Here is a 14,227-nt window from a genome sequence, read left to right as displayed (position 1 = left end):
GCTTTCTTAGACTCCGAATAATTCGTGAGCTACCAACACTAGATTGTTAAAAAAACTCAAAAAACATCTGAAAAGCGACTCTTGAAATAAATTTTCGGGTGGAACAGCAATGATGAAGTTCTATAGGACTGTAGTGTTTTATTCTTAGGACTTCAGTTCTGAGGTTTAAACCATTGTAATTAGATGCTATATAATTAAATTTGCTGAAAGGTTAATATGTGTGTAAATACTATTAAATGAAATGTGAAAAATGAACGAACCTCTTTCCAACCAAAATTACTCCAAGTTAATCAAAGCTTCACCATCAATCAAATGCATAGAAATACCTGAACCTGGTCACCCAGTCCATTTCCTGTTCTTCCTGTCTCTAATCAGAGTCATTACAGTATACAACAGTATACAGATTCAAACATTATCTTGACCACAGAAAGCATGCCTCGGGACACAATTCGTACTTCTATAATTTGCTAAACCACTGTCAGCAATGAGAAACCTCTGACTTCTTAAAGATGAACCAAATTATAGACTTAAAAACAAACAGCAAATGAAGAGCTAATTTCTTTAGGATTTACGCTGCAGACATAACAGTGTAAAACGGCAAAGACTACCATGTGAGATTCAATTTTTCATGAAAATATCAAGTGAATTTTTTAAAATATTTTGCTCTTAGAAAATATCAACTGCAAGAGATTATCGATGCTAGTTTTGACAAAATAAATACATAAATAGATGAAAAGAAAAATTAATTTGCATATAAACAAATTCATTTTTGCTGTCTAGACGCAGAAGCACTCAGTGGATCTCAATGAAAGTCACGGTTGAACTGCTACAATTACAGTACTTCACTGTACTTCAGTCCTCGCGTGCGGCAAATATATTTCCACACGAGCCTTTCGACTCTGTTGGCCTCAATAGAGCTTCTGCTTCCAAGTATCTACAAAAAATTTCGAGGAGATCATTCGGTGGAGCTGAAATTAAATGGATTCAAAAAGGTAAACTGATGTCAACAATGTGGTTCTCCTTCGCTTTGCGAGGTGTATGCACTGTACTTAGAGAATGTTTTACAGGTATCATAAAATTAGAAGTTATCGGCTATGGATTCAACTACAGTTTATCGAAAGAAAGGGGTTTGTGAAAAAAAGGCCATGGAAACGAACGACTTTAAACTCAGTCAGTATAATTTAAGAAAATTATGAACTTCAATTACATATAAGATATTGGATCTGGGGTATACAAAGTCTGTATGAAAACCAACCTTCACGACGCATTTTTTCAAAATCAATTTGTACTCAGCTCCGTCTATTTCACCGCTCCTAAAAACCGGTTTTAACACCTTCTTCACTTCAGATTCAGCAAGGTTAAGACGCTGTAGCCGACTTATGCCCTAACGTAATAAAGAAATAAATGCGAACTTATTATCATAACTTTTCACTAAAAATCTTTAGCAGCTACCTAAACGATGAATTGAGAATAACTGTTTTTAAATTGTCACGACTCTTTAGATGATGGCGACGGTCCCCGAAAGAACAGGGACTGAATTAACTTGTTCTCAAGTTCACCTGGAGAAACAGAAACATAAAAAAACATTTTACAAATGTCTCTTTTCCTTGAGTTATTCTGTTGAACGTGTGACTGCCAAGGATAAAAACAATGTACTGTAAAAATGTTAGCAATTGTTAGTTACAAAGTGGGGGCTAATTTAAGGAGGACTTATACCAATCAGCTTTTCTGGCACACTTTTCAATAAAAGGGTTGATAAATCAAGCAATTTTTACCAATTTAATATACACAAGATAGACCTTACATGCCGAGAAGAACATAAATCGACAGCAAAATAGAGTGTGGAAGTATCTCGTTTCGTACATGAAAATCTATTCCGCTAACCAACTGTCGAGAAGCTCTATAAATAAATTGACAGAAGCGTTCATGTCGTGGTTGCAAACTTGTTCCCTAGGACTTAGCTTTACTTCGGTAAAGAGACTCTATTTATCCAGCAAAGTGTAAACGGGGTCTGAAAAAGATGGGAAATTGAGAAAACTCACCCTTTTTCTAATTAGGGCTCGGTCCTCTTCTGTGATCAAAATATGCCCATCTGAATGAGGATTTACGGTTTCTGAATTCAAGCCATCGTGAGCGACAAAGCGTTCTTTTAAACCACCAACTGAAGGTCCAGCTTCAGAACTGACTTGTGTTAAACGCATGTGATGCAATGGACTTGTCTCAATTCTGTCACTTGTCGCCAAGTCCTGTTCTTTATAGTGTCGCTGCAATGCATGCGAGGGAATCGAAACTTTACTATCTAATCTCTGACTAAGAGAATCTTTTCGCTCCTCAATCATTCTCATCAATCCTGTCCTACGTCTCCCCACTACATAGGAAATTTCAGAAGGTGGGCTCTCGCTAAGAACATTTTCGTTTTTTAGGTTCCCTTTAGAAACCTTTGAACACGCCTGCCTTTTACCATCATAAAAAAGTTGTTTATCGTCCAAAACTGAACGAGAAACAGCCCAACTTGCAACTTTTTTAGAATCTTCTTCAATTGCACTTCGGTTTGCTGCAATTTTCCCTCCACTGCCTGGCAATAAAACTCTAGGCGTTAATCTATCAGGAACTCTAGACATTGCCTTATTGTAAGACGCTACTTTTGCACCAGCCTTTGTTATTGCCTCCATTTTGGGCTTCGCGGACGGCGTCCATGGTTGGCGAGCTTTACGAATAAGCGTATCATGGTAAGCATTTTCTTTTGTCGCTGAACTCGTCACTTTGAAACTTTCTGTTGATGAATTTTCGCGCTTCTTTGCCATTTTTGGTATTTTGAACGACTTGAACTCTTCGATAGCCGGCAATGGCTTGTACTCCAAAGCATAGGAATGTGATCGCCAAGACTTTAGATCTGTTGGCACAGGTGCATTTGGCACACATTTTGCGACAGTTGATAATGACCGTGGTTGACAACCGTTAGTACTCCGAGAAGCAGTTGAAGCAGAAGAAATCACAGTGGAACAAGACGTTTTCACCTCTCTGAATTCACGGGTTGCACTTACATCTAGGGGCCGATACTCATTATGATTCGCGACTTCTTCATCTGACGAGCTTTCCTCAATCTGACGCTTTACATTTAAATGCCTAACACGCAAATTAGGCCCATCCTCTTTTCCCGTACTTGATTCAAAATGGACCTTCTGTCTTTTCTTGATGTTGTCAAATCCCTCTCTTTTTCTAGAGCTACTCTCGGAATCACTGCTATCTGAATATATTACTCTTCTAGCCGAGTATTTCTTTTTTTGTATTAAAGTTCCATCCCTGGCTATCGTGACGTTTTCCGGATCAAGACTGCCAAAACCTTGGATTATCCCAGAAAGCACATCAGGGTTGTTCGACTCAGGCCTGAAATTCGAAACAATTATGTCAATATAAAAAAGTCTGAATTGGGTACCGTATTTCCTTTAAGGAGCACTTCCTTCTAATGAACGTCTCCCTCTTATAAAGTTCCCCCTCTCGTCCCCCTCCTATAAAGTTATTTTCAAATTTATCATTCTGTAGCTCACATACTCAAACCAAAGTGCCGCAGCTTTTCTTCTTTCTCGTATATCTACACAAAGAGTCATTGCAATCGATTTCTTTCATATAAAAACAGTAAGTCACATAAAAGGATAAGCCATGCTACTCGTTGGGAATTTCTGTAAAAACAAATAACATGAAATGACTATACTATATTATTGTTAAGTTTAAAGAAATTTGTTGATTTCCGATTGAATTATCCAATGATCCGAGACTTGGAAAAATATTTGAGATACCTATTACCGCACTGTTTATGGAAAGACAGGTTGATACTGTTGCCTTCGATAGTTTTAAAAGCTAAATATTTCAAAGAACGCAGGTAAAGAGCAAACTTGGCATTACTGTTGTACTTCAGTCTTGTTTACGGGTTGTTCATCTGGTGGTTCTTCACAGAACTCATCCAAATCAAACGGGTTGCCTCGCAAACTGAAGCTCAGCGTGGGTTCAAGGCTGGCAGACCCCAGCATCGACAACCTTCGATTACCTCCTGCCTCATTTGCTCCAGCCCCACTAGATTTCTTGATCGTTCCACTACTTTTTGTTGACTCTTTCTTCCTACTTGTCACAGATGTGGTCTTTTTCCTCTTCTTACTTCGTTTCTTTCGAGAACGCTTTCTACTCGGATTCGCAGCTGCACCAAAGGAAAAATTCGATTATAAAGTTCCTCTTAACATCTATCCTTTTATGGTTTTCTCTGGATTTTAATTCTGACCAACTCAGCATCAAGATTAACCTCGTAACTAGCCTCTCTTTTCCAAACGTCTCTAACCCTGCCTCGTAATTAGTTAATTGATTCATTACCTCAATAAGTAAAACAATAAATAAATCAATGAAACAGAAAATCACTTCGATCAATATCAAAGGCTTGCAATCATTGTAAGACAGAAAATGGGAATATTCAATTTTCAACATTGGTAACTCAAATAAGCCTTCCATACTGTAAAATTAAAAAATAGGGCGGGAAGGCGGAAACATGTCATATTGAGGTACTTTTCGTCCGACACTGCTTTCGCTTTGCTTCGTTTCGTCTGCCCAACACAAAGTATAAACGTGATAACGACCAAAGGTAAGCAGAAATTAATACCCATCAAAAGTGACTTTAGGGGAAGAATGGCACGTTAGGTTGGAGCCTTATTGTTGACCAATTGGGAATCAGTAACCCCTCACCTGTGCCGGACCAAAAGATCTTCAGCAATATGACATGTTTCCCCGTTCTGTTTTAATTTAAAATGGTACTTCAGTCAGTGCATCTATCAAAATCAACACTCACAAGAATCTGTTTTCCTCGTTTTTCTTTTTCTCCTTCTCCGAAACCCACTAACATAGAATTCCCTGGAAGCAAGCCGGTTTTCTAAAATAACAACAAAATAGAAGGATTAACACTTTGCGTGCACTTTGAATACTTCATCTTTTTGATTGAAAAATAAAGGTGAGAAGGTTAACTTTTTTATCTTTTGGAAATATTTCGAAACCACATGACAAGTTTGAAAATGACAAAACGCAAAATACAGTTCAATTTGAACTACTAGCATAGCAGTTGGACCATATGCAAAATGCTCCTTTTTCTAAAGATATTGCCGGGGTTCGCTTAAACTAGCTTAAACTGTTAAGTTGCTCTTTGAAAGCAATTAGCAGTCATTCTTGAAAACCAAGTTACAGTTATGCAATCATCTGACTAGACCTTACAATCAACAAAGTGTCTTTAGCTTACGCTTATCGCAGAAAATTTTCCCAGAAACTCCTTATGCCATAACTTCCGAAACAGCCTTACCTGTAAACCAGGCTCTGACAAGCCTAGCATAGTTATTCGAATACTGCACAGTTCTAGCGCCTCTGCGACGGCGTCTTGTTGGGTATGCCGTTACAGTGACGACTTCTTCATCCAACGGCCGGCTGGGGAGGCATCTAGGGCAAAACCAGTCACCAGAAGGAACCTCTTCCAATGGAGGATCTAAGCATTCAAGGTGGTATCTACAAAAAAATTACTCCCATCGAGTACAGTCATTTTTGACTGGAAAAAAAGAATTTTACTGTATACGTAAACGACAATTGACTGAGAACGACAATTGACTGAGATCACCGTAATGCTACAGCAATTATGGACTCACCCACGGTCACATTCATCGCATAAAAGCATTCTGTCTTCCCGGTCTCCCATGTTACATATCTTGAAAAAGAATTCAGTCTTGTCTTATTTTCAGGCATTGAAATTCATAACCCAAAATTGTATGAATCTGAAAACAGTTTTATAAAATGTTTTTAATTACCTGGCAAAAGGTTGGGTCCTCAAAATCGGAATCATTTTCTTTTGGTTTTACATCTGCAATATGCAACTAGGTAAGAAGATATCAAAATGCAAAAATGCAACAAAAATCTCAAAAAATAATACTGCTCAGAATTATACTGCAAACTATTGGGCATTCAAATCACAAATTACAGATAATTCAAAGATTCTTTAGAGGAGGGCATCCTTACCCCCTCCTCCAAGGAGGGCATCAGAACCCTTATCCTCTCTTTCAATGAGGGCATTGGGACCCTTACCCCCTCCTTCAATGAGTGTGTACTTGGAAGTGAAGGCCATTGTCACAATTTATATGTGAACCCCTAATAGTTTATGATGGCCATGTTTTTCTAAATAGGAAAGACCTGTGTTCACATATGTAGAAATAGCACATAGATTAATACATCCAGTACCCAACATCTACAAGTTAATACATCTACAAGAGAGTGCAGCAGATGGATAGGGTGTGGACATGGGCGTGGCAAACAGAACAAGCCTAAAGAAAATCTCACTGTCATAACTTCGTACCACAAGAGAAGCTCACCATGATTCTGTCTTAAATATTGATCAGATGAAGGACTAAGATACAACTGTAAGTTTCTTAACCATGTTTTAGTTTAGCATTTATGCAACTTGAATGAAGCTGAGAGTTTGAGAAGAAAAATAAGAAAAAACCTCTTCAATAAGTTGACCATTTACACAACTCTTTACAAAGAGTTTGTTGAACTTCAACCGATCTACGGGACAGCTGTTCACATTCTGTTGAGAAAAGGTTGAAATTAAGAAATTAATTATGATTTCATAAAATCATACATAAGAATTAAGTTGACAGCAAAATCAATAAAAGACAAGAACTAGGTGCAATGCATAAGCTACAATTATGTTTGAGAATTCATAAGAAGTGTAGTTGCCCATAGGTCTGTGATTACCACAAGATGAGTTTCATGAAAAAGCAATGTCAGCATTACCAAACCTCACAATTAAAGAATATTGAAAAATGATATTCAAGTGCTTCAAAAATACATACTTTGGACCATTCTTTTATGCAGTCAAAACAAAATGCATGCCTGCACTTCTCTGGCTCCCCAACCAGTTGATCTATTAATTCACCAAGGCAAATAGGGCAATCTTCTGAGATAATATCTTTTTCACCTTTTTTCCCAGAATTAAATACTTTGCTATCATCTTCACATTTTGCAGTCAATGGTGAGGTCTTTTGAGAATCATTAATACATTTCTGTTCCCCAGCCATATCAATACCATTCTTGCCAACATCACTTGGGCCCTCTCCAGAACTGGCTTCACTGCCATCAGCAATTTCTTCTTCGTCATCTTCAGAACTGTCTGTTGTCAATTCTAAAAATCAAACAGCATATCCAAATAGATACAAATGTAAATTGCCAAATGCATATGTTGCCAAAATACTAATGTAATTTATCTACTTTAATAGCATTTGATTATCAACAATAACCAATTAATCCCTTATCACATTTAGAAAATCATACAACCCTCACAACACTTATTTGTCAGCTACCTTCCTCACCGCAATTTACTTTTATCCTTGAAGTCAGTATTTGATTATCTGTGTGAATTAGTGTTTGTTGCATTAACATGTTGTATATTCAATGGTTACTTATATGAAGTTTCAGGATGCCCAGCTACACAAGTCATGAGGTGTAAGTAAAATCACTGCTACAGTTTTCATACAAGGCTCTGAGCACTGAAATTCATAAAAACATCATTTAATTAACAAAAACAAAGGATAGAAATGGATGAATCTAACTGGAAATGAATCTTATTAATATTTTCACATTGGCATTGGCAATGTTGGCAGTGGATCACATGGAGGCCTTAGTGGAGACTTTCTAGAGGAGAAAAAGATTTCCAGGTTGCAATAATGGAGCTTAGTTACTTACAAGATAGTCCAATTGCAACTATTTGAATTAGGATTTTAAATCTAATCTGATGATAAGGATGTGTTTTCATATGAGAAATTTGACTTAAATCCATAAAATTGTTTGTAAAACTATATAATAATACTGAGATAAGGAAACCTTACCATCATCAGAGAGGCTGTTATCATCTTCATCATCACTGTCGCTTTCAGAAGAATATAAATCTTGCTTCTTACGTTGAGGCACAGTGAAATCAGCATCATCAAAATCATTATATTCACTCAATGATATGTCAATATTGCAGCAAAATCTCTGCCTTTTTCTTTTCCCACTCATTTTAATTTGCTAGCTCATTCTTGCCAATTACATACATGTTGACAGCAACATCTAAACAAAATATATTTGTATCTTTTAAATCAGCATTAAATCACTCCTTATATGTATATATTTTTATAAACAGTGGCATATGAAGCAATTTGAAGGGATTCAACTGTATTTGAAGCAGTAAAGATTTATCAAGCCATTGAACACTTCTAGAAAAAACATTCCTTCTGTCTGATCCTATTGCTTGACATTATTCTTAATATTCGTAACGACCAGATAATGTGTGAAAATTAATGACTAGGAAGGAAGAGGGATAAAATTGTATTTTTGAGATTTTCATACCCTAGGACTATATTACAAATTGAATTAAAAGGGACTTGTGTCTGCATTTACACATCTATCTAATTGTGCAACAAACTAAAGGAAAACCCAGTCTTGGTCATTTTATGCATACAATCACGCAGGTATCAAGAGAACAATTAAAAATGTTTAATTTTTTTTCTAAATTGTATTTAAAAAAATTATTTGCAGACAGCAGGTCCCTATCAGTTGCAAGCTAGCTGCAGGCCTGGCCGTTTGCATTTTTATAGGTGAGCTGTGAATTGCTCCCCTCATATGCTGAGGCGAGCTAAATCAGTAACACATAGAATGTATATACTTTAAAGACAATCGACAGATGACTTAATAAGCCCCTTTAGTATCTGTCGGTTGCCTTTAATAGCCGCAGTCAGGAGTATGCTGTTTTACTTCTTTCAATTTGTATTTGCTTTAACCGTGACTTAAGCACCCCCTTTTCTTGAAGTATTTAAAAGAACACATTCTTTCAGTTTCATGTAAAGCTGGCACAACACAAAAACAACAATTCTCTTGCAAAACAACCTTTTTGTTGTACAGAATTTGAAAAAGGGCTTTGAAATTTTTTTTAAAACAAGCTGAAATTATACGTCTGGCACTCTTCAGAGAATAAAACGTCAGAACATAGATGGAAAACTCTACGCTAAAATACCCAGTTTTGGATCGAAATAGGCCAATCAGAAAACGTGAGCACATGACTGTTGAGGTCGCCCAATCAGTGCCGTTTTCCTATTGAAAATGTTACTAACGGAGTCCTAAGGTGAAAACGAACTCACTTATGTCTACGCAAAAGCGGTCGGTCACGTTTATATAGTAGATACATTCACAAAGTGCTAGATGGAACGATTATCAGGCTTTGCCATTAATGCCAAACACGTCGCCGTTATAGTTTTTCATCCAATCTGGGTTTTTCAGTAAATGCTGCTGGATAGTGGAATTCCATGTTTTGGTTGTCGTTTTTGATTTGCAAGACAGAGTACCCTGTTCTCTTTGAGGGATAGTTTTGTTTCTATTACTGGAAGGGACCTGCTGTCTTATTATATCCCCAATCTACAATTCCTACAATTTCTTCGACTTTCTTTCCAAAAATATGCCTGTTTTCTTAAGATTGAAAGGTTCTAATCACTACAAACGTACCTTTTGGTTAACTATCCTTTTCCAAATAGATCGAAGTTTATGCCTATCATCGTCCAACAAGCAAAAAGTTAATTGCAAAAAATGCAATGACGGGAGAAATCGCTGCTACAAAAATAAACCAATTAACCTTGTGCGTTTTCATAATTCTCTGAATAGGAAATTTTAGGGGAGCGATTCTTCCTCCATGTTCTGTTTAGGAGAGCAATTCATTGCTCGCCTTAGGTTGCGAGAGGAGCGTGGAGACTAGCGCGAGCTATTGCTCGCCTCAATCGGCCAGGCCTGTAGCTGCCATTAGTTTAACCTGCTTAAACAAATAAATATGTATATATGTATGTATGTTGTATGAATGTACTAATTGCCACATACAATGAATGTACTAAACGCTAATAATGCGAACAATTGATCACAAATGAATTATATATTTGACCATTGTGTTTGAACTCATTACATCTTACCCTAAGACAAACCAAGCTTAAAAAGAGAAGCAAATTTGTGTGAAAGACAACAATTTTTGACACTGAAATTTTGAAATAAAAGCTTAAATGTATTCCTATTGATGCTGTCATCGAATTTTACTCCCTCTTAGTAACTTGAAAAGCAAGATAGGCAAGAGTGTGAATTGCATGCATGAAATAGGGTAACAGCTGGATAACCAAATTTTTATTGGAAATTTCCACCATTGTCACCAGAGTTCCATTTTGAGAGACCACAGGTCATGGGAGGGAGACCACAGGCCACTGAAAGAGTTGCTGGTCTCAGAGGTCATGCTACTTGAGGGTGTGGGGGATGTGACACCCCCAAGTGTTACCAATTGATTCTTTACTCATTAGATTTGGCACTATTTGAGCTTACTCTGTAAACTTGGTGGTGGCACAAATTAAAAAAAAACAATGATAGTAGATGGTATATTTGATTGTTTTCATTTTCATTTTGATTTGATCCTCTTTGCTCCTCTGCACATTAACATTTCAACTGTTAATTTGCAAACTGAAACCAGTGGGAACCAAACTCCACATTACAATGTTTCAGGGTAGGGTATACGAATGACAAGAATGATTTCAATAAAATTGATTAACATTAACATCAGGCCTCTCCATGAATATTTTAGTGGGCTCGTGCTCAAACCCGTGCCCTGCCTTGCTAAGGCACGTATTTTCGTGATTGTGCACCTTAAAGGAGAACTGACACGCAAAAATAAGTTTGGCTAAAACGGTAGTTTGTGACAAGCAAATTCCAGGATCGAAAAAATTTTTTAATCACAGTTACCGTTTTTGAAATACAGGCGTTTTAAGTTGAGAAACGACAATTGTTCCGACAACTTGAGACTCGAGGCGAAAATCGTCACGAGTGGACGATCATCTTTGACGTCACAAGTGACATGTTCTCAGCACGTATTGTGTTTCTCTATAGCAACCTTTAACAAAATGCTGCGGACAAATGTTTATTCTGTGCATGTGAAAGGAGCTAATTTTGCATTTTTGACACATAATTGACTTTTTCAATAGTTTGGGACTCTGAATCAGAGTTTTATTACACTGATTTCGAAACAAATGGAGAGTTTCAGCCGTCTGAGTTTTTGCTACCAACCAGCGCTGCCGCTTGGGCAGACAGTCGTCCTATGGCTCAACAGTGACGATATTGTAAACAAAGAACAGACTGGAAGTACAAACTGATATGGAATTTCTATTAAAAATAATGCTATTGCTACAATCTAAATGAGATCAGGTATCGTAAAACTAGAATTTTATTTCAGATTGAGGCGTCTTTGGCCAGACTGCTTTGTCTGTATGGCCTAAATTGGCTAAAATGCCCATGATGCCCTAAACGGAACTGCAAGTTATTAATTGTTAATATAACATTCTATGATTGTTTTTCAATGTTTTAAACGCGTTAACTGTATAGTGATATTGAATAGTAAAGGCGGGTTAAAAGTCGACTTGTGCGGATTTTATGCCATTTTCACCCAGCGTGAAGGGTTTCGGGAACTGATAAGTTACCTGGCAGTCGAAAGATCTGGATTTACGAAATAGGCTCTTAGCTCTTAGTCAAAGAATTTGATTTCTTAGTCGAAGAAAATGCTGTTTAGTTGTCATAGGAATATCAACTGGCGCATTATATTCTTTTGCAAGCAATTTTGACTTGGGTGGGGGTGGGCTTTTTGCAAGACTAGGTTATTCCCTAGTATCTCAACCTCTGTGAAAATACAATAATCAAGTTCAGTGAAATTATTATTTAGTCACACTCGCAGCTCCCATCAACCAAGGTTTTTTCTTGAATTCATATTTCTGCACCCAAAGCAGGTTGCAGGATCGCTTTTACCGCTGTCTCCACTAGATTTCGTTTGTCTTTTGGCTACTGCTTCAACCCCCTCCCCCCACCCCCATGTTGCGATTTTTTTGTAATTGTAAAAATAAAACTTTGAAGAAACGGTATCAGTTTTCAAACAAAGTCGACTCCTTTTTTCACAAGCTTAGAGGTTCTTTCAATGTTTCAAAGCATGCTGGTTCGAAGATATCATGGCATGAAAATAAATTTTATGTGGATATAAGCGTCTTAGCAGACATGTAGCTAGGATTTTCTAGCTTCTATATACTTATAAATAAAATGCCTGACAATTTTTTGTCTTTTCACCGCGGACTTTTTTCAATAAAACACAAAACTTCACTTGTACTTTCACCGTTGCGGTGAAAGCCTTTACAACGGCATTGTTAACATGTCACTTGTGAGGTCAACCGAGAATTTTAACAACTCCTGGCGATAATCTTGTTTCCGCTTCGGGAAATTCCCGAGTCCTGGCTGTGACGTATTTGACGGATAAAAGTGCAAATATCAGAAAAACGGCGAATCTAAGAAGAAAACTTTTTCCAGATTTGAAATCAGCGACAAATTTTGCATCGAATTAGCCAAAGTTATTTTTGCGTGTCAGTTCTCCTTTAAACAGAGAGCCCTGTAACATCAAACAGCTTTCTGCCTAAGGATATTAATTCTAGGGGAAAAAGTACTTTTAGGTCTGGGGATAAACAGAGGGTTTTAAAAATGAGCCAACCTTCAAAATAAATGAAAAATTTTGAAGCTTTATTTACACTCACAGAAGGAAAACAGAAGGCCCCTTCTTCTTTTTTTGACATCAGAGTATACCTTCATTTAATTCAATTGAAAAATCACTGACTCTGCAACCTGACACTTGACACCCCTTAATAAATTTTTCAATCATGGCCCCTGGCTGGTCTCCAGCCGTGGGACCATAATTTTATTGGAATTGTCCACCACTGTCAAGTTAATTACATTAGATAATGCTGCATCATTAATAGCTCCTTTATTGCAGGCATATCATGCACAACTCCAGCTTCTAATTTACTTTAGTTTAATTTCAACCAGCCAAATATTGGATAAGTCGAAATCAGATGGCAGTAAGTTTAGAAATAAAGCTAACTATAGTAAAATCAATTGAATCATACTTGTTTGTTTATTTAAACAGCTTTTTATTCCACATTAAGTCTGCAAGGAACAAGACGTTATTGGTAGTGGAAACAACTGACATAAGTTCTTGTTTGAATTTCAGTCAAAATTACTTTGCAATAACCAAGTGTAATGTCCTGCAGTTCAGCAGTTTGCAGGTCCTTTCCTTGCAAATTCAGCAAAGGATGAACTATTTCATGCAAAATCAAGTATCTCCAGTTCACTTTTTGCTCATTCTCCTGTTCTCATCAAATCTTACACATTTCCTATGTCTATATCCAAATTTCCCGTGACTTTTCCTATAAATTCATAACAGATGTATAGAAAATGAAACATAACTCTATTACTAGTATTTGTATTCAAATTTCTAGAATTCCGCCAAAATAGCCAGTTTATTCGAACAATGTCAAAAATTCGCCTAAAATGGCTCACTTCCTATGCAAATCAGTTTAACAATTTGGATAATAACTTACCCAGACAGCCTTGTAATAGTGTTGACGGAACAACCAGCCAACTCGGGCAGGACTCAGTATGGACAAGACCCTATCACAACATTGTGCAACAACTACCAGTAGCCATTATGCATTCCATGAGTCAAAATGAGATATTCTTGAAACGAGGCTCTCAGATTTCCTTCAGGAAGACTCATTCCCTCCAACTCAACTTCAACTTCAACTTCAACATTTCATTATCAGTATATTTTAAATAATTAAAAGTGATACGGTAGTGCTAACATAAACGATTAGAATATTTAAAAAGCATAATTTACATGAAATTGTCAGCAAGGAAAAATTAAACACTCAAGGACACGTAGAAATAACTCAGAGGAGCTTTCGAGCTACGCGCGATTTTGTATTTCTACAGGTTACATTGTATATATTTAAAGAAACAAATTCAAGGAAAAACATGTATGTGAAGTTGTATCATTAACAAAAACAGCAAGAATATATAATAAAGGAAACAACTTAAAGAAAGTAAAAAATAAAAATTGATATAAAAAGAAAAGAAAGTGGTGGCAACACTGTGTGGTGGGAAAAATCGCCCCGTCCCTTTTATTTTTTGATACTTCTGAAGACTCCCGCTCCTTATTTCAACCAATAGCCATTCAGCCCAGTAAACAGTTTGTGCTCCTTCTGGTAATTACATCCTGCAAACTTCTGTCCTGTGCCTGGCAGATGTAATCCAACGAGGGAGCATCTACCAGATGTGCCCGAAA

At 36.9% G+C, this 14,227-nt stretch overlaps 1 protein-coding gene across 2 annotated transcripts; it reads right to left on the bottom strand.

The window, feature by feature from the left end:
• Positions 1–612: 612 nt before the first annotated feature.
• On the bottom strand, positions 613–13,622 carry LOC135685289 (uncharacterized). Of its 2 annotated transcripts, XM_065201183.2 has the most exons (13): positions 13,485–13,591; positions 13,011–13,050; positions 7,902–8,124; positions 6,870–7,198; positions 6,518–6,601; positions 5,829–5,894; positions 5,670–5,728; positions 5,333–5,532; positions 4,832–4,912; positions 3,904–4,192; positions 2,043–3,387; positions 1,256–1,384; positions 613–934 (listed from the first exon to the last, which is right to left on the bottom strand). In XM_065201183.2, exons 3-13 carry the CDS (start codon positions 8,071–8,073, stop codon positions 833–835), a joined length of 2,856 nt encoding a protein of 951 aa, XP_065057255.2. In that variant the 5' UTR covers positions 8,074–8,124; positions 13,011–13,050; positions 13,485–13,591; the 3' UTR covers positions 613–832. The 2 variants fall into 2 exon arrangements, with proteins under 2 accessions (XP_065057255.2, XP_065057254.2); XM_065201182.2 differs by lacking the exon at positions 13,011–13,050 and having other exon boundaries at positions 13,485–13,622.
• Between the last annotated feature and the right edge of the window lie 605 nt (positions 13,623–14,227).

Source organism: Rhopilema esculentum, chromosome 15 (assembly GCF_057945365.1).
Source record: "Rhopilema esculentum isolate cy_ngs chromosome 15, ASM5794536v1, whole genome shotgun sequence".
Lineage (NCBI taxonomy): Eukaryota > Metazoa > Cnidaria > Scyphozoa > Rhizostomeae > Rhizostomatidae > Rhopilema > Rhopilema esculentum.
The sequence above is the reverse complement of the archived record's forward strand: the minus strand, read 5'-3'. Positions and strand labels throughout refer to the sequence as shown.